The sequence below is a fragment of the Martes martes genome, assembly GCF_963455335.1.
Source record: "Martes martes genome assembly, chromosome: 2".
NCBI classification, from domain to species: Eukaryota; Metazoa; Chordata; class Mammalia; order Carnivora; family Mustelidae; genus Martes; species Martes martes.
Window position 1 is genome coordinate 46,376,727 of NC_137889.1, and position 24,656 is coordinate 46,401,382.

General features: G+C 56.9%; 1 protein-coding gene across 2 annotated transcripts; it reads left to right on the forward strand.

Moving 5' to 3' along the window:
• Positions 1-860: 860 nt before the first annotated feature.
• On the forward strand, positions 861-22,850 carry SORBS3 (sorbin and SH3 domain containing 3). Of its 2 annotated transcripts, none has more exons than XM_080796120.1 (21): positions 861-1,279; positions 3,701-3,857; positions 4,111-4,228; positions 5,645-5,838; positions 6,868-6,931; positions 9,035-9,073; positions 9,525-9,618; positions 11,781-11,868; positions 12,118-12,204; positions 12,304-12,357; positions 13,157-13,243; positions 13,817-13,863; positions 14,239-14,378; positions 14,592-14,644; positions 14,771-14,817; positions 15,013-15,127; positions 16,530-16,655; positions 17,878-18,186; positions 18,843-18,946; positions 19,486-19,592; positions 22,036-22,850. In XM_080796120.1, exons 2-21 carry the CDS (start codon positions 3,756-3,758, stop codon positions 22,095-22,097), a joined length of 2,037 nt encoding a protein of 678 aa, XP_080652246.1. In that variant the 5' UTR covers positions 861-1,279; positions 3,701-3,755; the 3' UTR covers positions 22,098-22,850. The 2 variants fall into 2 exon arrangements, with proteins under 2 accessions (XP_080652246.1, XP_080652247.1); XM_080796121.1 differs by having other exon boundaries at positions 994-1,279; positions 9,552-9,618.
• Positions 22,851-24,656: the final 1,806 nt, after the last annotated feature.

The following is a 24,656-nucleotide window of genomic DNA, read 5'->3' on the forward strand; positions in this document are numbered from 1 at the left end:
GGAACCAAGCCAAGGGCTAAGAAGTACTTCAGTTTTTCCATGACCAGTAAACATTCATTAAGCACCTTCGCATTCTGTAACATGCTCCGTGCGGGCACAGAGGCTTGGAGAAGGGAAAGACGGGATGGCCAGAGGGTTGGGAGCCAATGGGCGCAGGCTCTTGGGACTGGTGTCAGAGCAGCGGGAACAGCGGAAAAGCAGCAAGATCAAAACAACTACGGTGTATGGGAACACCAAGACCCTGGTAACCCCATCCCCGCCAAAGGGACCCCGCCCTTATCCTCTTCAGGGGCGCGGCACGCCCAGGGGGCTGCTCCCTAAGGCCGATTTCCTCCCCAGGCTGCCCTCCGCGGTGCGAGCACGTGTGTGAGCGTCCGCCCATTTGCTGGTGTTCGCGCATCTATGTGCGTGTGTTTCTTTGCACACGCCCGGACGCGCGCTTACGAAAGCACAAAATCTCCCCAAGTGGGGGAGGAGGCGGCGGGGCCTTAACTCGGTCCGCTAAGCCACTCCACTTGTTGAGGGGGTGGGGGGGTTATCTCAGCCCCAGCCTGTCTGCATCTCGGTCCTGTCTCCGAGGCTGCCCGCGCAGTATCAGTTGCTGGCTTGACCCGGGATCTTTAATCATTCCTGCCCTCTGTCCTGGCTCCGCCGTGCAGGGCTCCCTTCCCACACGCTGGAAATGTCACTGGAAACTCTGAGTGGCGCTCGCCACCCCACCCCCCCTAAACACACACACCCCCAGCCCGGACGCCAGGCCTGCGGTGGGGGCCGGGGAAGGCAGCTGGGAAACCAGAGCGGGCTCCCCGGGGACCCTCGGCTGCCCCTCCCGGCGCCGCCCGCGGTCGGCCCGGCCCCCTAGGCAGGGGGCCACTTCGTCCCCGCTGTGCGCCCCGACGGAGGGCACTCGCACGCTCCAGCCGGCTGGCCCGAGCCCCCGCCCCGCAGGCTGGAGAGGGAGTCGCCGGCCCCTCCACCCTGTCCGCGCGGCCCACAGCGCAGATTGGAAGGAGACAAACTGCGCTGCCCGCCCGCGCGCCTCTCGCGGTCCTCCCTCCCTGCGCGTGCCCTCGGCCCCGTCGATCCCACTCTTCCTCCTCGGGCGCTCTGCCTCGCGGAGCCCGTCCTGACCCGGTCACGAGGGCGAGCTGCACAGCCCGGACTTCTCCCTGCCCTCCCTTCTCGAGAGCCCGCCGCGGCTGCACCAGGCGGGAGCCGGGCAGAGATGCTCCTGCCCTCCCCGGCGTCCTCAGTCGGGGCCACCTGCTTGCTGGGGAAGGTAGGTGCCGGGAAGGGGAGGGGGCGGAGAGGAGGCGGGGGCCGCGGGCGGGGAGGGACCCGTGCCCAACCCGCAGGGAAGGCAAAGTGCCCCTCCCCCTGGGGTCCTCGTCCCCAGCTCTGGGTTGGAAAGAGGTGAAGAAGTCCCCTCTCGATCTGGAAAAGGCGAAATTCAAGAAAACGTGGCTTTGTTCACGTGGGCTTGTAACTGGAAAATACCCGGAAAGTCTCCTAGGGCCAAGCCCCCAAGGTCAGGGCCATACTTGGAGGTGGAAAGGAGTCTGCCAACTACAAACAGCGGAGCGACTTCACATCTTCCAGCCCTTTGGGTGAAGGACTGCCAGAATTCTGGGACGACCCCGGAGACTTTCTGGCACCTGTCTGTCCTCTGCCAGATGCAAGACCAATGCCTCCATGCCCCCATCTCTCTGTGAGAAGTGGCTTTTAGCTTTTCCTGGCACAGCCACTGAGAACAAGTCAGCCCACTCTTCCCCATGCACCCCTGTCTATGTCTGGAGTGTGCCTGCCACAGGCATCAATGTTGGGGAAGGGTCACCAAGGATCAGTAACCCCTGAAAAGTTGGATGGTATGGGGGGACGTCCTGTCCTGCCCAGACTGCTAGAGGACAGTTTTCACTGAACAGGAAAGGGTGGGAAGATGGGAGGAGAGGGAGGGCGGCCGGGGTCAGCTGATGGCTGGGACTGCTGATGCTGACCTCGCAACTTGGCTTCAAGCAGTCAGCTGGGAAGGGAGGGGTTGCTGCTAGGAGCCAGGCGGCCCCAGGCCTCTGGATCTTCTGCTCTCCCCTGCCTCAATTTCCCCCTCAAGGGGAGGGAGAACAGCGGCGAACTGGGGTGTGTCTGCATGTTTTGCTTTTGGTCGGAGTCCTAATTGGATCCAGCTGGGGAGCTGCCCCTCCTCCAGCTCCAGCTCTCACTCCCCCCACAGCCCGAAAGGCATGGGAAAGCTATGTCCCCAGTAGGTCTTTCAGATGTTAGAAGAGATCCCCAGTCAGAACAGAGACAGGGACTGCCACCAGCCTTGTTCACACCCTCCAGCCCCCAAGGCCCGAAGAGGAACTGGGTACAGGAGTAATCACAGCCCCTATCAGAGCTCCCAGCCCCGTAGTACCTCCCCCAAGTCCCATTCAGAGCACTGCACTCTCATTCCCACTGCACACTCACACAGCACCTCGCCAGGCCCCCTGGGCCTTCCCGTGAGCCCCCACACCCCTCGGGCACACAAGCCTAGCTCTGAACACAACGCCAGCCAGAATGGGTCTGGCCCCAGCAGGGGAGGTTGGCTCAGCTCTGGTCCAGTCCAGCTGCACAGGTGGGGAGGCCCAGGCTCAGACAAGCCCTGTTAGACAGCCTGACCTCCTCCATCTCCCGGGTGCCTGGAGTAACCTTTGCATGGGACAGCAGAACCAGGCTGGGCAGGCGGGCATGGTGCTGCCAGGAAGACCCTCTGTCCAAAAAACCTCTGGAAAATAGGAGCACCTGGCTGGCTCAGCTGGTACAGTGTGCAACTCTTGACCTGGAGGTTGTGAGTTTAAGTCCCTTGTTAGGTGTAGGGATTACTCAAAACAAAACATAAAAAACAAAACCAGCCTGGAGGTATAAAAGAAAGTGGCAGGGGGAGGGCACTCAGCAGCACCACATCTCCATGAGCAAGTCCAGCTTGGCTCCTATCCACTGCTTTGCCTTCCATCCCACCCCTCACTGGCACCCTGAGCCCTCTGAGGCTTTAGTCCCAGGGAAGAAGGCGGAGGAAGGGAGCTGATACTCCTTTGTGCTCAGAAGGAGTAGTTCCTGCTGCCTGGAAATGCCCCCTCCACACTCCCCCTCCCATAACCTTGGCCCCGCTGGGCAGTAGGCGGGTGGCCTTGCTGTTGTTTTGGGGCCTCTCCGGCAGCCCGAGTAACCCCTTGTGCCTGTTGGCAAGCAGATGCTCACAGAGGGACTGGAGGAGTCAAGGAACTGAAACAAAGTCCTGAATGCCCAGCCCCTCCTCTGCCAACTGCCCCAGTTCCCTCTGCCTTCCCTCTAGGGGAGCAGGCCGCACTGTGCAGTGAGAGCCCCAGAGGGGCTGGCCAGCGGGCCCGTGTGCCCAAGTCTTTGTCCAGCAGGCCCACTCCTGGCCAGCCTCCCTCTTCCTAGCCTAGCTTCCCCCTCCCCCACTCCCACCCAGAGCTCCTGCCCAGGGCCTAACAAGCAGCCCATTGTGCCTCTGGGAGCCAGCACGGGCAGCCTGCAGGCCAGTGCCCGCAGAGGCCTGTTTCCTGGGTCCTTGAGCTCCCACCCAACTAGCCCGACCCCCTCCCACAGCTGTCCCTTCCTCCCCCCACCCCAAGGTTGAGCCCAGAGGGCACAGGCGGCCTGAGCCCAGCAGGGCTTTCCCTTCCTCCTTCCTTCCCCACAGAGGACACACAGAGGAGCAGCTGGCACACCCGGAGCCCTCCAACCTTGACCCAAGCATGCAGGCCCCACCCTGCAGCCTCCCTGCTGGGCTCAGCCTGGACGACTTCATCCCCAGCAATCTCCGGGCCCACGGAGGGTCATCCTCCCGGGGGGCACGGGTGAGTGAGACAGTGAGGAGAGGGTTCCTGTGGGCCCAGAGTTGATGGGGACCTCCTAGGACATGTTGGGGAGCAGGAGGATTAACGGGATGGAGGGAAGGGGCCGGAGATCGCTCTAGAGAGCCTTGTTGGCTATGTGCAAAGGGGTCAGGCTGGTGCTCCAGTCCTCACCATGGGGTAAACTGTGTCTGTGCTTCCCACCCTTCTGCGGAACCTTCGGGCCTGAGCTGCTGCTCCCGGCCCCTCCCCACAGGTGCCTGTGATCCGGAATGGTGGTTCCAACACCCTTAATTTCCAGTTTCATGACCCTGCGCCCAGGACCGTGTGCAATGGGCACTTCCCCCAGAGGAGAGATGCTTCCCGGCACCCAGGTGAGTCTACTCAGGAAAACCTGCTCCAGGAGCCTTGTGTCGGGGGTGGGGGATCAGAGGCTCCCAGGCCCAGCCATCTGGTGCTACCCTGTGGGGAGGAGCATGGAGGGCTCTCAAGGTCCTGGGCCTCTGAGCTCATCTAGCTGCCCTTCTCCGTGTGAGCACTGATGGCGCATGAGTGTGAGCATGGCCTGTGGGAGAGAGCAGGCTGATGCATTCCCCACCCCACCCCCCCGCACGCCCCTTTGCACCCCCACCCCACCCCACCCCCGCCAGGGGAAGTAAGTGTGTAGGGGACACAGCCTTGGGAGGCAGGGGACAGGGGGCCAAACCCCACAAGTGTGTACTCAGCAGCCAAGCAGAAGATGGGAGAGGCAGCTCTGAGAGCTCATCAGCCCCTGGGCCTCTACAAGTCATCCCAGCCTGAGCCATGGGGTCGAGAAGATCCCAGGACCTCCTGGGTGCAGGTCTACCCCCGTGAACCCCTTTCCTGAGGAGGGAGAGATCCTTTATTGAGCTTCCCACTGAGGCAGGCACTGTGTCAAGTAATTTATTCATTTAACAAATAATTGTGGAATGCTTAGAACATGTGGGACACTGAAAAGACACACTAAGCCTTCTCTCACTTAATCCCTTGATGTCCTGGAAAGATAAGATACCATTAGCAACCTCTTCCCAATGAGTAACCTGAGTCTCAGAGATGCTCAGTCACAGAGTCTGAGCTGAGACTCAAACCCTGGTCCTTCCAGCCCTGATGCCCTTATGCTGCTACTCTGGTGACTTGGGGGCTAAATGTTCTTGAGGAAGCTGAGGACTCAGTTGCCATGTCTGGTGAATGAGTTTCTGTCCAAGAGCCTTGTGACTATGTGTCAGGCACCGTGCTGGGCATGGTCACACACACTAGCTCTCTCAGGATGTTTGCCATGATTACCCTCGTGTTACAGAAATAGAAACCGAGGCACCAAGTGGTTTCTTGCTGTGCCACAGGTCACAAAACCAGCAGGTGGCAGAGCTGGCGTCTGAATTCTTTGTCCCCATTTCAAGCTCAGGGCCTTTTCTGCCACACCCTGCTGCCTTCCCAGCCAGGATGGTCCCCAGCATTTGCTGTAAGTAAGGATTCCCAGCCCTCATTCCGAAGGCTTTAAGGACAGCCTTCCGAAAGGATAGGGTGGACATGGGCACAGATTTCTCAAGACAAAATCCATTTTCATTCACTTTAACTAAAAAATAAACAAAGGCCCGTGGTCCTGCAGGGGATGGGGAAGGCTGGAAAGTCTGTCTCAGCAAGTCAAACAAACAAGGAGATGTTGAAACTTTTGAACCCACGGGATCAATGTTCTGAAGGGCTAAGAGACAAACAAATCCAGGTGGGGGCCCCTGCCCGGTGCTAATGCTCTGTTGCTCATTTCCCCACAGACCCTGCCTGGTATCAGACCTGGCCCAGCCCTGGGAGCCGGCCCTCGGGGAGCCAGAAGACCCCTGCCTCCCAGCATCCCCAGAACTGGTCAGCCACGTGGACCAAGGACAGCAAGCGTCGGGACAAGCGCTGGGTCAAGTATGAGGGAATCGGGCCGGTGGATGAGAGCGGCATGCCTATCGCCCCCCGATCTGTGAGTCCTGGGCTGGGGGCCACTGACGATGGGGCTCAGGGACCCATGCTGAGCTCCACTTCTGTGAATTAAAGTGGGAGCCACCAAGAGTGCACCAAACCATCTCGGACTACAGCGGGGGTTCCCCCACGAGGGGCTTGGGGGTGGTCATCAGCCACAAAAATTACAGGTGCTCTTGTGGTCTTGAGTTGCACAAGTGGCTTGTGGGGGGAAAGGAAGATCTAGAATGCTCCGTGGGGCAGGGACCCCCTCTGTTCCTAGCCCCAGGACCTGGCACAGCCCCTGGGTGAATGGCTGGGTGGAGAGAGCCGGCAGAGTCCTGAGTGAGTCGCCCTCACACTGCGGCAGGCATGGAAGGATCCAGGGCCCAGGCTCTGAGCGCCCTGCCCTTCTTCCACTCCCTATCTCACGCCGGCCACCTGCCTTCAGTTCTGCATCTGAAACTGAAGTTGGCCACATACCTCTCAGGGCTGTTTCGGTCTCAGTGGGGCAGGAGCTGTGAAATGCCATTCTAACCCTATATTATCGCATTTATTTTTCATTACATAGAAATACATGTTTGTGGGCACCTGGGTGGCTCAGTTGGTTGGGCTGCTGCCTTCAATTCAGGTCAGGATCCCGGAGTCCTGGGACCCAGTCCCACGTCAGGCTCCCGGCTCCATGGGTTGTCTACTTCTCATGCTTTCTCATGCTCTCTCTCTCAAATAAATAAATAAAATTAAAAAAAAAAAAAGAAGAAGAAGAAGAAGAAGAAATACATGTTTGTTGTAGAAACATCAGAGATATAGGAAAGCAAAGAGAAAAAAAAACAGAAACCACCCCAAATCTCACAGCCTCGGCATGGATCATCACTGGGGAGATCCTTCTCTAAACCTTATTCATATGTAATGTGCTGTATAAAGTTCCTTTATTAGATTTTTCACGACAGCCTGCCCACTTCAAGGGTGGCCAGAGAAAGGACTCAGGAAGGAAAAACTTCTGTGGCTTCCTATTAAGAGGGTGGCCTGATTTTGTCTTTTCTGATCCCAGAGTGTTGATAGCCCCAGGGACTGGTACCGGAGAATGTTCCAGCAGATTCACCGGAAAATGCCAGGTAAGACATCCTTCTAGGGCCCTCTCTCTGCTGAGTGGGCTCCAGCCCCTGGGGCTGTGGGACGGAGGGGCAGAAAAGGGAACTTCTGTGTACCCCAGGCTGTGTGGTGGGTCGTCCCTCATAGAGGCCGAAGGGGATGAGCCTCCAAACTCCTTTCTGTCCTTGGGAGGACAATGACTACACACTGTCCCTGGTCTCCTCTGAGAGTCCTGGGAAGTCATGCAGTCCCTCATTTGTTCAATCAGCCCCCGACCATCTACTGAGCACTTCCTGTGTGCCAAGCACTACTCTAGGTGCTGAAAATGAAAGAGGGAATAAAAAAGAATGTCCCTGCCCCAGTGAAGCTTAAGACAGAGGGAGAATAAACAGATATGTATTTAATATGGCAGCTGGTGGTAAGGGTAAGTGAGAAAAAGGAAATGTCAGTGCCCAGTGCAGTCAGGGAAGGCCCTGGTAGGTGGCATTTGAGCCGAGAGCGTGAGCAGAGCCAAGGGAGGGAAGGAGCCAAGGGAGGAGCCTGGCCGCAGGGGGAGCAGCAGACACCCAGAGGCAGAAACAGACCTGGCTGGTCCTGGAGCAGCGAGGAGAGGCTGGACTGGAGTGAGGGGGGCACTGATGGGAGATGGAGTCAGAGTGATGAGATCTGGTCACAGAGGGCCTTTGGGGGCCCTGATCAAGGCTTTGGCTTTTACTCTGCAAGAGCTGAGGAGTCAAGGGACAGTTGTGAATAGAGGAGTGTCATACTCCGATGGCTCACTCTGGCTGCCAGCTCAGGGGGGAGACGAGGCAGTGAAGGACACAGCGGACCACTTAGGGGGCCCGGCTTTCATCCAGGCTAGAAGCCAGCAGTGTCTCAGACCAGGGCAGCAGCAGCAGGCCTGGTGGGATTCTAGAGACAGTCATGAGAATTTGCCGGTAGATTGAATGTGGCAAGAGTAAAAGACGTCAAGGACGACTTAGAACCTGAGCCAGTCGACGGATGTTGCTTCCAAACTCAGAGAAGATGGAGGTTTTTGATGAGGTCCATCATCTAGTTGGTGATGTCAAGTAGGCAGTTAATATGCAACTCTGTGGTTCAGGGCTGAGGCTTAAGCTGCAGGTGGAAATAGGGGGGATTTACCTGAAAAGATTATGATTGAAAGCTCCCCAACTAATTCTCATGCAAATCCTGCCATAGGTGGGGTTTTTTTTTAAGCCAGAAGACTAGATAGGATCACCTGGGGAGACAGACAGAGGCCCAAGCACTGAACCCTGAGGCCCTTGGGTGTGTAGAGGTTTGAGAGACGAGCAGGGTCAGCAAGCCAACTAAGAGGGTACAGCGGAGAGGAAAACAGAGTTGTCTTCCTGAAGCCCAGTGAAAAAGGAATTTCAAGTGTCGTCCACGTGACAGATGTTGCTGATGGGTCAAGGAAGTATTTTGGATTGGTAACATGGAGGTCACTGGGGTCTTTCTTGAGGGCGGTTGGGGCAATCTTGGTGGGGCTGGAAATCTACTTACAGAGAAGGGGAATCGGAGACAGCGAATTAGTTACGGCTAACTGCGGCAAAGGAAGACAAAGCAGTCCAGGAGCTGGAGGTGTGGGATCTGGAGGGAGGCATTCTGGTCTGCCTTTAAGGCAAGTGCTCTTGTGGCACGTCTGCATGCCAAGGGGACCAAGTCGGCTGACGGGTCAGTCGCTTTTCCTAGGAAGCCCCGGAAAGTCATGAGCGCCATGAGGAGTGGGTCTGGGCAAAGGGGGTGCAGAAAGGGAAAGAGGGAGAAGAGGAAGTGGAATTTTCCCCAACCTGTCTTGGTGAGGGCAGGTTTACAAAGGTCAGGGAAAGGATGTGTGTGGGAACTCGGGGAGGGAGGAGCAGGAGGGTTTGGGCAAGTCCACTGCCGGGGTTGGCTCACTCAGGCCCTGAGTCTGCCAGAGGCATTTCAAACCCTCCAGAGAACTGCCCTCCTAATTCCTTCCCTCCCTCGGGACATTCTTCAGGCCCTGACTCAGCCCCTCAGCCCCTGCCCTAGGCAGGAGGACGGCTGGGAGCAGCTGAGGCAGCCTCTCGGGGCTCGCCATCCTCGCTGCCCCACCCCTGATCTGGTCCTTTCTGCTCCCGCAGACCTGCAGCTGGACTGGACCTTGGAGGAATCACCCAAAGGTGAGAGGCGAGGCCCGCCCCAGCTCAGTGCCTGCGTTTGCCCGTCTTATAAACCATGCCTGGCTTTGAGGCGCCCCCGTTGGCTTAGTTCAACTTGAGAAGTTCATGTAGCCCATTTCCAGGGAGCTCCCCATTTCCTGGCAGGTGGCAATGAAGAGCCTCAGCTTCACTGTCCAGTGAGTGTCTCTGCCCTGGCTGTGATTTCTCTGGGCTTCTGTCTCTTCATCTGTAAAATGGGGACACTACTTGCCCCACAGTTGTGAAGATATAGTGAAGAATGAAGAGGGCCTTGGTGCAAGGCCCCCATATAGTGGTCCAGAGTACCCCCAACCCTGTTCCCACAAGACACCCACAAGCATGTGTGGGAGCGGGTGCCAGAATCCACAGTGCTCACCCAGGTACCCCTAAACCCAACTCTCACCTCCTCTGGCCTGTCTTCTCCCACCTTCAGTGGCTTCCTCCTGTGCCGCCTCTACAGACTCAAGGCATCCAGGGCCCCAGCAAAGACCAGCTGCCAGGCCAGGCCAGGCCTCTTCTCTGAGTGGGTGAGCCATCCTGGGAAAAGGGTCCCAGGGCTGCGCCCCCTGGTGGTCACAGCCGGTACAGCCTCTCCCCCCGACCCCATCTCACAGCTCTGCTCCTTCTTAGGGTCCCGACCATTCCAGATGCTCTTTCTTCTCCCTGCCTCGGGCCAAAGGGGCGTGATGGGCAGGGGTGGACTTTGTACCCATTCCTGGTCAGGAATGCCTATGCTGCTTTTGTGATTGGTGGCAGGAACTCATCACTCCGAAGATCCACAGGTCACAATGGGGTGGAGAGTGGGGTAGCCCGAGACTAGGTGTGGACCTGTGGCCATTCACTCCAAAGCCTGAGAGAAAACAAGGGGGGGAAGAGGATCCTAACTTTCCTCCCAAGTGGGGGGAGATGAGGATGAGAGAGGAACCCTTCCACATAAGTGAAGGATATACTTCCTTTGCTCGGCACAAACCACATAAGCCCAGCCCAGGCTGCCAGGCTCCTGGGGGGAAGTCGGAGGTGCTCAAACAGACCTTGAGAATCAGCAGCTTTGCCCCAAAGTGAAATCAATGAGTTTCTTATTCCTTTACAGGAAGGGGTTAACCTCATGAGCACGGCCATACCTGGCCTGTGGCTCTTGGCATCATCAATAAGATAGAGGCTAAGAGCCCAAGATTTGAACCCAGGATTCAGATTCAAGCTGGGTTGCTGCCACTAGCCATGTGACTTTGGGGAACTTAACCAGTGCCAGCCATCTGCTGAGTGGGGACCACACAGTGGTTGTGAGGGTTTAGGCACATAGCAAGTCTTCACATGTGTTATTCTTTTTTAAAGATTTTATTTATTTAAAAGAGAGAGACACAGAACGTGAGAGCATGAGTGGGGAGAGGAGCAGAGGGAGAGGGAGAAGCAGATTCCCCATTGAGCAAGGAGCAACATGGGGCTTAATCTCAGGACTCCAGGGTCATGACCTGAGCCGAAGGCAGATCCTTAACCCACTGAGCCACCCAGGTGCCCCTCCACAAATATTATTAATATACAGGCTCAGTTATGACTAGAGCCTTCCTAAATTACGAATGATGTATTCTATGGGGCGCCTGGGTGGCTCAGTGGGTTGAGCCTGTGCCTTTGGCTCGGGTCATGATCTCAGGGTCCTGGGATCGAGCCCCACGTCTGGCTCTCTGCTCAGCGGGGAGCCTACTTCCCCCTCTCTCTCTGCCTGCCTCTCTGCCTACTTGTGATCTCTCTCTCTCTCTCTGTCAAATAAATAAAATCTTTAAAAAAAAAAAAGGAATGATGTATTCTATTCTCATTATCGGTGGTATTACTAATATTATTATTCCTAAAATAAAGAATAGAGTCATAGTTACAACCAATAAATCCTGACTCTCCGGTCAGACATTCCATCCTTTGATAAACTTGGTACAGTGGTGGAAACATTCAGACCCAAACATTGTCTGGAACACATAAGCCAGCCAAGAAAGGAGCCCTGGAGGGGGACGAAGGCAAATGTGACAGTGTGGAGCCTTGGTGGCTGGAGTGGTTTCACAGATGACATCACTGAATGCTGCACCCCCAGGGAGCAGAGGCGCAGGGAGCAGAAATAGCTTGCCCAGCGCCCGGGAGTCAGGGCTGCGGGCCCTCTGGCCTGCCCAGGGTTCTCCTGGGACTAGGCTGTAGTCCCACCCACACCCTTGGGCACGTGTACAAGCCCACTGGGCTGTGAGAGCCAGGAAGAGAAGCTTCATCAAGCTGCAGACACATACATAGCCACAGCCGTGGGGCCAGACTGAACACACACACAGATTATTTCACTAAGGCCAGCAGGAAGGGAATCCTGACCACTCAGGGAGTAGATGAGTGTATTAGGCCTTCTCCTGGGCGGCTCACATACGTTCCCTCACAGCTTCACTGCACCCTCATGGAGGTGGGATCCCTTCGTGACACCCACATGCCAGGTGTCCAGTCTGAGGCTCTGAGAGCTCAGTAACTCGCCAAAAGGTCACAGCTAAGTGGCAGAGCTGGCATTTGACCTCCAAGCCCGTAACTTTCCAATGTGTAACACTGCTTTCACAGGCTGGAGCTGGGAGCAGAGGGCAGGGGGCTGTGGGAGCACATGCAGGGCTGTGTTCTCACTTGTGCCTCAGTCTCCCTAAAAGGAAACTGAAGAGATGTCCTCCCCTTTCTTTAGAAGAAGCTGGGACCCCTCCGAAGAGTTTCCTAGAAGCAGTTTCAACTCTAATCCTGGAGCACCCTCCCTACACCAGACCCCAAATCAGGTAGCCCGCCCAGCATCCTCCCCTCACTGCCCCCGGCGCTGTACTCTTTGGCCAGGCCCCTCTGCTGAAGAGCACAGATACTGCCCGTTCAGTTTGGGGCCTGCCCTGTGCAGCCCCGAGAGCCCAGAATCCTTAGGAAGGCACTGGCAGGCAGAGGGGTGAGGCAGTGGCCTACAAGCCTACTTTTTGGGCCTGGACAGTGTTCCAGTACGCCTCTGCTCAGACTGATGCCCACCTACTTCCGTGCAGGTGCCCAGATGCCAAGAGAGAGCAGACAATGTCTGGACGGAAGATTCTTGGAACCAGTTTCTGCAAGAACTAGAGACTGGACAGAAGGTGAGTGTCCTGCTGGCCCTCTGAGAGTGGACATACTCCTTAGCTAGTGCATTTTGGAAAGCGAGTTCACCCCCTCTGACTCACCCTTCCCACCCTTAGCCCAAGAAACCACTAGTGGATGACCCTGTTGAGAAGCCCTCCCAGCGCATTGAGGTGAGTGCTGCGGAATAGGTTGGAAGGGGAGGGAGACAGCTATGCTGGGGGATAAATGAGGGAGACTTCTGGGTGGTGTTGGCCCCAGTGACCATGGGCAAAGGCCAGAGACCCAAAGTTCTGACCCTGCCCAGTCCCATACAGTTTACCTCTGTATCCCCAGCACCTGGGACAGTGCCAGGCATACAGTAGGCACTCAAATATGTGTTGAATACATGTCTGTTGCCCAGAGCCGGAGCAGAGAAGGGAGTGGTCAGTGTGGATTTGTTAGGAAGTATTCTCAGAGGTGGAGCTGGAGGGCCTGGCCAGGCAGAGAGAATGCTCAGCGTAGGGGGAGTGCAGAGACAAAGGCTGGTGGGGCAGTGGGAGGGAAAGCAGGTGGAGCACAGGCTGTGGAAAGCCGTAGAAGACTTGATGAGAGAGGAAATAAGGAGCTTTATAGGCTCTTGAACAGGGAAGTAACAGGACAAAAGGCACTATCAAGAAGTACTAAGGTACTATTTCGGACATAGAGATGGAAGAGACAGGTCCGATGAGAGGGCCAGTGCGAAGCTGTGGAAGGGCCATCCTGACACCTTGAGACACAGCTCTGGGCAGGCCCACAGGCAGGGAGCCTGTCCTGGCCCTGTGCCCTGAGCCTGCCCTTTACCCAAGCACAGTGTGCTTTGCTTTGTCCTGCTGCCCGCTAAGTTTCTCACATCTGACCTTCGATCAGTGCTCCCCCACTGTGCCCTCCACCCAGCCCCCTCCACCCCCACCGCCCCGACTGCCCAAGTCTCTCCGCATAATCCGCCCCCAGGTCTTGCTGGAGAGAGAACTGGCCAAGCTGAGCGCGGAGCTGGACAAGGACCTGCGGGCAATTGAGACCCGGCAGCCGTCCCCCAAGGTACCGGCCTCCCAGTCCCCTCCTGGGTGACCATGGGACCCGGAGACCCCGGAGCGGCGTCGGAGCGTGGGTGGGAGGGGCAGGCAGAGCCGAGGTATCTTACCAGCCGCACTCGGCGCGACCTTGAACAGACTTCATCCCTGACTGCTGTCTCCTTTATAAAATGCAGGGCGTTGACTTTTCCAAGTGACCCCTAAGAACCCTTCCAGGCCCATTCCACGTCAGCCTGACGTCCGGGTGCCGGGGCCTCCCCGCCCCCACCCCACCCCTCCCCCCCATCCCGGACCTCAGTCCTCAGGGACCCCAGCCCCTACCCGGCCCCGTTTCCTGGGCCGGCCTCCCCTCTTCCGCCACCCCACGGTTCCTTCCCTACCCCCCCCCCGCAAGTTCCTCGGCTCCTCCCGGGTTCCCGGCCCGCCCGCCTGCGCGGACGACTCTAGGACCCCGCGTCCCTCCCGCCCCTTCCCACCCCTCCCGCCCTTCCGAGCCGCAAACTTTTCCGGAGGCGGCGGCCTCGGCTGCCGCGGGGACCCGGCGTCCCCGGCCCTGACCGCGCCCCGTCTCTCCGCACAGAGCTCCCAAGTGCCCCGACGGTCCCGGGAACCGCGGCCCTCCGCGCGGTGAGTGGCCAGGCCGGCCGAGGGGGACGTGGCGCGGGGCGGTGGCGGCCGCACGGGGAGGGGCCTGGAGGCCGGCGAGGGGCCGCGGAGGGAAACTGTCCCCGTCCGAGGACTAGGTGCCCGCGGCCGGCGGCAGAACGAGGCCGGGGGAGCCTCGCGCTTCCCACGCGCCCTCCCGCCGCGCGCGGCCCCAGGCCGCACCCTTTCCCGGCCGGGACTGCTGGGGAAGTAGGACATCCTGTTGAGAGCCCGGGACGTGGGAGACGCCTCGGGAGGAGGCAGCGGGAGACAGGGGGAGACATTCGGGAAGCAGGGGTGAGTGGCGTAGGGTGTGAGGCCCCAGACAGGTGGCTCACGCACCGTGTCCCCGCGCAGCCCGGCCCCCGCCTGGAGCTCCAGTTCCCCGAATGCACTTTACCGGGGTTCCTCTCGGCCCCTGAGCCCCCACAGGATGGCGGATGGAGCAAGCCCCTTCCTAGGTCGTAGGGACTTTGTCTACCCTTCCTCCGCCCGAGGTAAGGACCAGAACCTGCTCTTTTTCTCACCCAGACGCCCGCCCCCCATCCTACAACATACGATGGTGCCCCGTGGGGGTGGGGTGGGGGGAGGACGGTCCCAGAGCCCCCTGCTAACACTGGCCCTGTCCTGGGGTGGGGGGAGCAGAACCCCATCCCAACACCACTCCCCCAGACATGGCCTTCCCAAGCTGAGGTAGTGCTTTTTCACAGACCCTAGTGCCTCTGAAAGAGGGGGCAGCCCAGCCAGGAAGGAAGAGAAGAAGGTAAGGAGGGGTGGGAGCACTAGGGTCAGGGTGCATGGTGGATCTGGGGTGGTTCTCATGATGGCTGTTCTAGACCTGCCACCTGCTTGACTAAGGTGACTCCCCCTGTCCTCTCCCCCTGCCCAGAGGAAGGCTGCCAGACTCAAGTTTGACTTCCAGGCACAATCCCCTAAGTAAGTGCCCTTCTCTCCAACTCGCCCCCCAAACCTCTGTGTACCCTATGGGAGGAGTGGGAGGACAGGGCTGTGGTGCACCCCCACCCCCGGGGGGGGCGGGTGAGGGAGACTCTGGGTGCACTAGATAGGGTCTGAAGGGGAGGAGGACTGGGAGGACCTCACCTTGTGGATGTCCTTTGCTCTGGCCTGCAGGGAGCTGACCCTGAAGAAGGGTGATATTGTCTACATCCACAAGGAGGTGGACAAGAACTGGCTGGAGGGGGAGCACCATGGCCGGCTGGGCATCTTCCCTGCTAATTACGTGGAGGTAAGCAGAGGAACAAGTGGGAGCCCAGCTGGGAGGGTGCGTGGGTTTGCAGAGACTTAGCATGCATATCCCTGCACAGCCCCTCTGTGGAGCTGATTGCTCCCCCACATCTTACCGGCTTCCTAATAGGTAAAACTGTGAACTCCAGGGGGCAGGTGCCAAGTCAGCCTTATTCATGCCCTTGGCCCCAGCACCGCTGGGGCCCAGTGCTTTGTCTGCCCTCAGGACATGTTTCTTAAATGACCACCAAAGGTGGAGCCCAGCCCATGGAGAACCACATGAGCCCGCTCCTGCCCCAGAGGCCACCAGTCCAGACTTTCACCATCAGCATCCTTCTCTCTTACGCTGTCTGTGGGAAGGATCCTGAGGGCAAGTGGCAAGAGCAGGAAGTGTGTGACAGCTTACCAATCCACATAGACATTCATCACTTCCTTCGTGTGCATTGCTTCCCTTGTTCCTGAGAAGTGATCGGTCATCCCCATTTTACAGATGTGCTTGCTAAGGTTCAGGGATAAGTGGTTAAGTACAAGATCCAGAAGTGTATGGCTGGCTCAGTCGGTAGAACATGCAACTCTTGATCTTGGGGTTGTGAGTTCGAGCCTTGCATTAGGGGTAGAGTTTATTTAAAAATATATCAGCATTTAATGATATAAATTTCCTTCTAAGCACTGCTTTACCTACACCCACAGATTTTGATACATATATTTTTTTCATTCCACCCAAACTATTTTCTTATTTTCTTTGCGACTTCCTCTTTGACCCATGGATTGAGTTGCTGTTTAATTCAGGCTCTCTATTTGATAAGCATCAGCAGGCCTCCACCACCTTCAGAACAGTCTCTCTGACTCTGAAATTCCACAAAGTAGAGAACAGCATTCCATGGTATCAGTACTTTACATCTTAGTATGAACTAGTTTACTAGCTTCTTGATTTTTTTTTTTATGAGTAGGGTGAAGCAAAGAGAACATGGGGATTCTGGGTACCGGGCGGGGTAGAAGGGGGAGGGGAAGGAGGGACACTTGGTTCTCAGCAGTGGTAAAATGTTAGATCCCCACTTTCAGATTAGGTTACCAGGTGTGCGCTGCTTTTGGGAACTCCTCATTTACTTCTGGGTTCCAATTTAAGCTCTTAGCTTAAGCTTCCATCTTTGCTCTAACATTGCCTACTCCACACCTCTGGAGAGATTCCTCCTCCAGTAGCCTTCTGGGACTCACCACCCCTTGGCTGTGCTCACATCAACCACCCCCAAGCTTATGTCTGGTGTCTGTGTCCTCGCTGGCCTTGTGGACAGACAGATTGCACCCGTCCATCTTCTGTTTGTTATCTTACCCTCCCAGGAGCCCCAGGTCTGTGCCCGGTTGATACCCGGGCTGGGTCTTCCTCGTGACCTTTCCTTCTGTAGGTGCTGCCTGCAGATGAGATCCCAAAGCCCATCAAGCCCCCAAGCTACCAGGTGCTGGAGTATGGAGAAGCTGTGGCCCAGTACAATTTCAAGGGGGATCTGGAGGTGGAGCTGTCCTTCCGCAAGGTGCGGCCCAGCAGGAAGTGGGGGTTCGGGGGGCCGGTGAAGGCATAAGTAAATATGTGGAGAGTCAAGTGTACCCATCTTTGCCCAGTATTTAAAATTTTTCCTAATCTCTTTGGGTAGGTTTTCCTTCTTTTAGCCCATTTTTTAAAAAAATTTGGAAACTTCTAGAGTAGTTGTGTGTGTGTTTTTTTTGTTTGTTTTGTTTTGTTTTTCCTGGTTGCAGGTTTATAGGCTGTGAGGATCACAGTCAGCATTTTTAGAAGAACAGATTGGAAATGTTAGAATGTCTTGTGTGTAAAAAGGGTAGTTGATCAAACTTTTAAGCAGTTATATATATACCCATGCACGTGTGTGTCTGTACTAAGTTGTTATTCAGACATATTTTTTACTATAGATCATAGTCAAGGTAAATTTGAGACATGTTGCCCTAGAAAACAGGGTGCTGGTCTCCCTTTGGTTAACTTTTGGGGCAGAGGCTGTGCACGCCCCTTGTGAATGTCCTCCGGAAGAGCTGGCCCCAGGGGAGAGGGGGAAGGAGGTGGCTGGGTGGAGAGAGGTGGGGGGCAGGAGAGGGCTGGCGACCACCCTCCCCAGGGCTGCCTCATCTTGTGTCAGTGAGCATGCGGGCTGGAGGGTGGCCAGGCCTCCCTCCAGGAGCTTGTGTTTTGATGCCCTGGTAAGGGACACCCCTGCGAGGAGGCAGGGACAGGCCCCTGTCATGGCAGTGGTGGCTCATGCCTGTCCGGTGCTTCTTACCAGTCCGCCACTGATCTCCTTTGCTTTTCACAGCAACAGATTGTTATCCCCACTAAACATGTGAGGAAACTAGGCTCAGAGAGGCAAAGTAACTGGTCCAAGACCGCACAGCTTGGAACTGGCCAAGCCCATTTTGTTAAATAGCCACCAGAACACTGGGGAGAGGATGCTGTGAAGTCCCAGGGGTAGGAGTCTGGCAGGCTCTGATCCGCACCCAGTGGGGCATGTTGTGCGAAAAGCCCAGACCTCTGGGCTCCTGCGGGCAGCCTGGGCTCGGCTCTTGACTCTACCACTGCCTCGTGGTGTGACTATGACTTCCTGCTCACCTGCTCTGAGCCGGCTCACTCCATGCAAGGTGCTAGATCTACATGAGACGCGCTGCCCCCTGCGCCCCCTCCCCCGGGTTTCCTGGGGGACATGGTGCCCAGGAGGGCCGTGCAGATGCTCATGCCCTCCTACACCCCAGGGGGAGCGCATCTGCCTGATCCGCAAGGTGAACGAGAACTGGTACGAGGGCCGCATCTCTGGCACGGGGCGCCAGGGCATCTTCCCTGCCAGCTACGTGCAGGTGCACCGCGAGCCCCGGCTCCGTATCTGTGACGACAGCTCCCAGCTCCCTGCGTCTCCCCGCCTGACTGCTGCCCGTCTGGCTCGTCACTCCGGCTCCCCGGTAACGCCGCACAGCCCTGTGGATCCCACCGACTGGGGGAGCCGGACATCCCCCCGCCGTACCGGCTTCTCCTTCCCCAGCCAGGAGCCCAGAGCCCAGAACCAGGTAGGGTGACCTGCCTCGTACTGGGGAGAGCTGACCCCTGCCACCCACACTATATCCTCCTTTCCTTTGGTGGGTTTGTACTTTGGAATCCCTCCTGGTCTGTCCCGGGACAGAGCAGTGGGAGAGCTGGGCAGAGCTGGGACATGGTCGTGTGGGAGTCAGAAGTCTGCCATTCGCCTGTTGTGTGACCTTGGACACATGACTTACCCTCTCTGGATTGGGTTTTCTCAGCTGTGGAATGGGGTAGTAGTTCCCCCTAGAGAGGGTACTTGGGCAGGCTTGACCTAAAACTTTATAGTAGCCGAGGGGTGAAAGATTGCATTGGTGCTCACACTGAGGTAGCCCGTAAACACGTGCCTTTGCTCCTGCACTCATCCGTCCACGCAGCAAACCACTGTGAGTGGGCACAGCCAGTGAGTGGACACCTCCCATCCCCTCCCTGTGTTGGCCTTTAGAATCAGCCCCCTACCCTCCCTGGGCCCCAGCTTCCAAGAGCCTGTGAGGTGAAATGGTCGAACAGAGGCTTTGTGTCTTGGGGGTTGGGAGGATAAGATGAGGACAGGATGAGAAGCCTGCTGCAGGGAAGGTGGGCGGGCCCGTGGCACTCCCCTCCCTCATGCTTGTGTGTGCCTCCCTTTTCTCCTGTGGACCCCCAGGGTCTCAGCACCCCCGGGTCAGCTCTGTCTCATCCTGGAGGCTCCAGCCGTCCCCTGGACGTGGGGGGGATGCCCCCCAACAGCACTCAGATACACTGGACCCCGTGAGTACCATCTGGGGATGCTTGGTCAGGGTGGAGTGTTGCTCGGCAGGCGGTACTGAGTGCAATGACCCTTCCTGCCCCTTCCCCCCCAAAGATGGAGTTGGTCAACTCCTACCTCTGGTACTTATGGGTGATTTGGTGGGGGGCCCCTTGTCTGTGATGGTCCTGACCTGTCCCTGCCAGCCCTAGAGCTTAAAGCAGGCCTCCCACTCTCTGCACCCAGCCTCAGTCTCCTCGCTGGGTTTCCAGCCCCAAGGTCAGCGCGTTTATGTGTGAAGTGTGGGAACTAGTAGGACAGACCTGGAGGTGGGGGGCGGGCTCCGAGGAGGAGGAGGGGTAGAGGTAGGTAGGGCTCAGAGCGCAGGGAGCGGGCCCAGAGAAGAATGCACTGAAGCCAGACAGAGACACCGTTCTAGGAGCTGGGCCAGTGGCTGGTGGGATAAATTCATGGGATGTAGCAAGACTTGGGTTAGACTCTCTGGACCTGTTCCGAGGAGGGGGCCAGGCTCCAGTGGTTGCCATGATGCTGTCTCCCACAGGTACCGGGCGGTGTACCAGTACAGGCCCCAGAACGAGGATGAGCTGGAGCTGCGGGAGGGGGACCGGGTGGATGTCATGCAGCAGTGTGACGACGGCTGGTTTGTGGGTATGTGGGCCTGGTGGGTGGGCAGCGAGGCAGACTGGAAGGGGGTATGTGTGAGTCCCTGGGCAGAATAGCCGGGGCAGACCAGAGGGGGTAAGTGGGTTTCCTGGGCAGGATAGCTGGGGGCAGAGTGGAAGGGGGCATGTGTGAGTCCCTGGGTGGGATAGCTGGGGGATAGACCAGAGTGGGTACCTGGGGGGGATATCCTGGGGGAGATGACCTGGGGGACAAGTCAGAAGGGGGCATCTTGGGGGTTGCTGGGGAGATTTGAGTGGGCTGCCACTGCCTGCCAGTGCTGGTTCAGCAAAGATTTGTGGTCTGACAGTTGAGGCCAAGGTACCTGATGGAGTCATTGCAGACTCGGGGCAGCAAGGCTCCGACCCTCACACCCCTGCTCCTTCCCACCACACATCTTTCTTTGGAGCAGTTTTAGGTGGAGGAGGTGCCTGTCTCCTGAGACACTGTGTTCCTGATGGAAAGGATCAAGTCTCACACCCATGTGTCACCCACCCCTGCTCCCACTTAGCAGCTGGCTCCCCAGTCCTCAGGGCTGGCCCTAGGGCAGCTCAGGCAAAGTACTAAAGCAGGAAGCCTCAAGTTGGCCTTGGCCTGGTTCAAGGTACCCAACCCAGCAGGCTTCACATGGCCTTTTTCCTCAGAGCTGGCAGGGCGGTATAGGCCTTGGCTTCAGAGGAAGGGGTTGTCCTCAAAGAGTGGTGAGCAGCCAGAAGCCCCCTCCCACAGCAGAATGCAGAGCTTAAAGGGTGGCAAGGCTGCTTGGGCAGAGGTGACCCCAATGGCTGTCTCTTGACCTAGCAACCCATCCTTTCTCATCTGAATCCTAGCACCTCATTGCTGACCACGTTTCGGACACAGCAGTGATTCTGGAGTACTAACTTGTTAATGGTTCTCGCCTGGGAGGGGAGGCTGGAGGACACATTCTCATTTTACTCTGTACACCTCTGCCTTTGAATTTTTTTTTTTTTTACCACTCATAAAGTTTTGCAAATATAGACAAGAAGTAAAAGCACTTGGGGCGCCTGGGTGGCTCAGTCGTTAAGCCTCTGCCTTCGGCTCAGGTCATGATCCCAGGGTCCTAGGATCCAGCCCTGCATCGAGCTCCCTGCTCAGCAGGAAGCCTGCTTCTCCCTTTCCCACTCCCCCTGCTTGTGTTCCCTCTCTCACTGTCTCTTTCTCTCTATCAAACAAATAAATAAATACATCTTTAAAAAAGAAAGAAGAAAAAGCACCACTTTTGTGGTATTAAAGCCACAAGTGCTTCTAGAGGAAAGGCTTAGAAAGTTTAATGTCTTAGTCACACAAGTGCATTTCTTTTTTTTTTTTTTTTAAGATTTTAAAGATTTTTTTTTTTTTTTTAATTTGACACACAGAGAGAGAGAGGTTACAAGTAGTCAGAGAGGCAGGCAGAGAGAGAGGGGGAAGCAGGCTCCCCGCTGAGCAGAGAGCTCGATTCGGGGCTTGATCCCAGGACCCCGGGATCACGACCTGAGCCAAAGGCAGAGACCTTAACCCAGTGAGCCACCCAGGTGCCCCTTTTAAAAAAGATTTTATTATTTGACAGAGAGCACAAGCAGGGGGAGCGGCAGGCGGAGGGAGGAGAAGCAGACTTTGCGTGGAGCAGGGAGCCTGAGGCAGATGCTTAACCAACAGAGCCACCCAGGCGCCGCACACTAACACCTTTCAAGTGCTCGGTAGCTGCATGTGGCTAGTGGTTACCATTTCAGACAGTGCAGATCAGGGAAGGCTTCCTGGAGGAAGTGGGGGAGCTAGGTCTTGAAGGGCAGCTGAGGCATTCCAGGCAGTGGAACAGGATGGGAAGGCCTAGGGGCCAGGGGAGCATGGGCTGCTTGTTAGGAAGTCAGGATGCCAGCCTGCCAGGAAGGAAAGGTTTAGGACTTTAATTTGATTTTACATTCCTATATCTTCTAGCACTCTCCCTTCTCCACCCCAGAACACGGGTTTCTTTGGGGTTGTAGCAGACCAGAGGCCTAGATTTTCTCCCACGTCTACCCCTAAGCAATAGAGTGCTTTTGGGGATTTCACTTGGCTCTCTCTTTAGGCCTTGCCTGCCTATCCCATCTCTAAATTGAAGGTGAGATCAGTGAGTTTCCTCCATAATTAAGTTCTGGATTCAGCCTCCTGCTTCTTTGCTTTCCTGAGGAAGGTGGGATAATTCAGTGGTGTGTCCCAAGTTATAGAGGACTCAAATTCCTAGTCCTTCAATTTAGAAAGTGTAGCTTTGCCCATCTTCCCACTAGGGGGCACAAGTGAGTAAAACAAAGCCTCCCTCCCGGGCCGGGACTGCACCTGCAGTTCCGGGCACTGCCAGTAGGGGAAAGGTTTCCCCGCCCTCCCCACCCCCAAACATTCTTACTAAAGAAGTCTGGGGAATGCCTTTGACACCTTTTCTCTTTTTCCCTTTCAGGTGTCTCCCGACGGACCCAGAAATTTGGGACATTCCCAGGAAATTACGTAGCTCCAGTGTGAGTGGTCTCCGTGACAACTCAGATCTCAGCCAGGATGAGGTGGGGAGCAGTAGCACCTATTGGAGAGAGAGAGGAGCCCCCCTCCATCCTCCTTCCCCAAGACCTGAGCTGCTGGCATCTGCAGACAACCCCAGCAGAGCCCCCCTCAAAGCCCCCTGGACTGCTTCCTACCCACAGCTCACAAACATTCCTCCAGCCGCCTTTATATTTCCTCCCTACCCCACTTCCCAAATATAGAGGTCTGCTTTGAAGTGGAGACTGTTTCCAGGCCTTATTGAGACCAGACCCTGGACCCCCTCCCCCTTCCCCGCCCTGCTATGGCGTTTCCTCTAACAGGGACTGGCTCCCAACTTCACCCCCATGGGGTTCCTCTACCAAGGACCAGCTTCCTAACCTAACAGAGACCAAAGGCCGCCTCTGCCTGGAGGGGATTCGTCCCCTTTCACTCCAGTTTGCCCGCTGCCCCCTTTGCCTTCCTGCTTCCAGCTGGGTTTGGGAGTGAGGTGGGAGAGGGACGCAGCCCCTCTTTCGTGCCCGAAGCCTGGCAGGAGGTCTTGCTCAAAGGCCCCCTCTTCCCCAAGGCTGCCAAGCCCTGGGCTGTGTGTGTCATTGCGCTGCTGTAATACCCAGAAGGACTCGCCTGCCCCCGGTGTTCTCCCGGGAGACTGAGGCGCACTGCCCTCCCGCCTCCCCAGCTCCTCCAACCCCCACGTCCCCTCTGGAAGAGGATGTAAAATAAACCTGGATACCAGGGACCTTGCCTATCCGTTTCCTTCTGGCCAGGAGAAGGCTCCTCCTGCCTAGGACTAGGGAATTCTTTCTGCAGTTGGCTGTGCTGGGAACCAGGTGGGACGTGAGGCTGTGTGTGAAAGGGGAGGGTGGAAAAGCACCCTCATTGTCTGAAGATCTCAGCCCTCAGGTCTCGGGCAGAATGGGGCAGCCTCCAGGATCAGGCAGCTGTCCGACAGGCAGCTCCAAGAAAGCCGACGTCACAGGGCCTGGGGCGAGCCCGACCGTGGGGAGAAACCAGAGATGGGAGCTGAATGCGGCCTTGTGTGCAGCCTGTTTTGATTCCGGAGCCGTCATGGGGTTGCTGGGCGAGATGACATTTCTAGCTGTTCTGCTCCTAATGTTTTCCTTCTGTGCTCTCCATTTCCACACCGAAGCTCTCGTGTGTTTGTTTACTTTCTTCTTCGGGCTCGGGGTTTTGAGCCATCGATTGCGGGAAGCTGGGAGTGGTGGGGCACAGCTTAGCCAAAGCAACTCTTCTCGCCTGAGGTTTCCCAGTCCTGCGACTCGGTGGTCCCTGCACAGCGACGGCAGTGCCACAGCCCGGGCCTGGCTGCTCTGCCAAGAAAGAAAACTGTTCCTTGGCAGCTGGTGGCAGTTGAACGGGGCAAAAGGTGCTGCACGTATGCACGTGTGCTATCTGACAGAAGCTTCCCGATGATGGGTAGGATTCCATTTTTCGTAATGAGAGACTGAGGCTGAGAAACTAAGTTGTTTCTTAGGGGTTGCATCATTCTAAAATGTGAAGTCAGGTCCAATGACTCTTGCCACCTCCCTGCACAAAGTGGACCAAGCGCCCAGGCAGTCCTTGTCCTGGACAAGGAAGGTCATGTGTGAGGCCAAGGACTGCCCCGGGTTGGGCCCCTTTTATGTTCTTCCTGGCAGTCCTGTCTGCTAGGCCTGTCACGTAAGGCACCCCCACCCCAGGTGGGTGGGAAGAGGTGGTGGTGCCTAGTTCTGCCTGTGAATGACAGGGCCACAGCCTGGCCCCGGCAATTTCCTTGAGCCTGGGTGTGGCCTGGGTCCCAGTGGGGGTTAAACAGCGGCTGGAAGAACAGGACTTATGTACGTTCCGTCTGCTCCGTCCACCCCAGGCCTCACCACCATCTGCTTCTAAGTTGTCTGGTCCGGCCCATCGTGTGGAGATGACCATTCTTCGGGAACCCACTGGCCTATTCCAGATCCCCTGTCCCAGCTTCTTCGCATTCCCCAATGCTCTTAGAAAAGATACCAGGGTTGACAGACTTCCTTTCCCTGGGACAGAAACCGAATCCACACCCTCTTTGATGGGGCCCTGAAACCTCTGCAGCAAACCAACCCAACGCCCTTTGGCTGCTGCCCTGCCAGCCTCGCCTGCGCTGTGACCGTGACCGCTTCTGTGCCTTGACCTGGCCAGGAGGGAGGAGGGGAGGGGACAGTCACAGGCCTGAGGGGCAAGGGGGACCTGCAGGGTCAGGGTCAGAAAGTGCGGTAGGCCACTGGGGATGCTCCTCCCGCTAGAGAGGGGAGCTGAGGGACTTGCCCAGGGCTGCAGAGTTGCTTAGAGCAGGACACTCCTCCCTTCTGGTCCACAGGGTCTTGCCCTTGGATGAGTCAATTTTGTCTTGACCATGAGTTTTGTGAATGCACAACCCATGGAACATAAATCCTGCAGGTTAGCCCGTACATACTAGAGACTAGGGAAGATCAGGACACAGAGATGTAAACCGGAGGCCCTGCCAGAAAGCGGGGGTGAAGGAAGAGAAATTAATCCCTTCAATCATTCAAACAA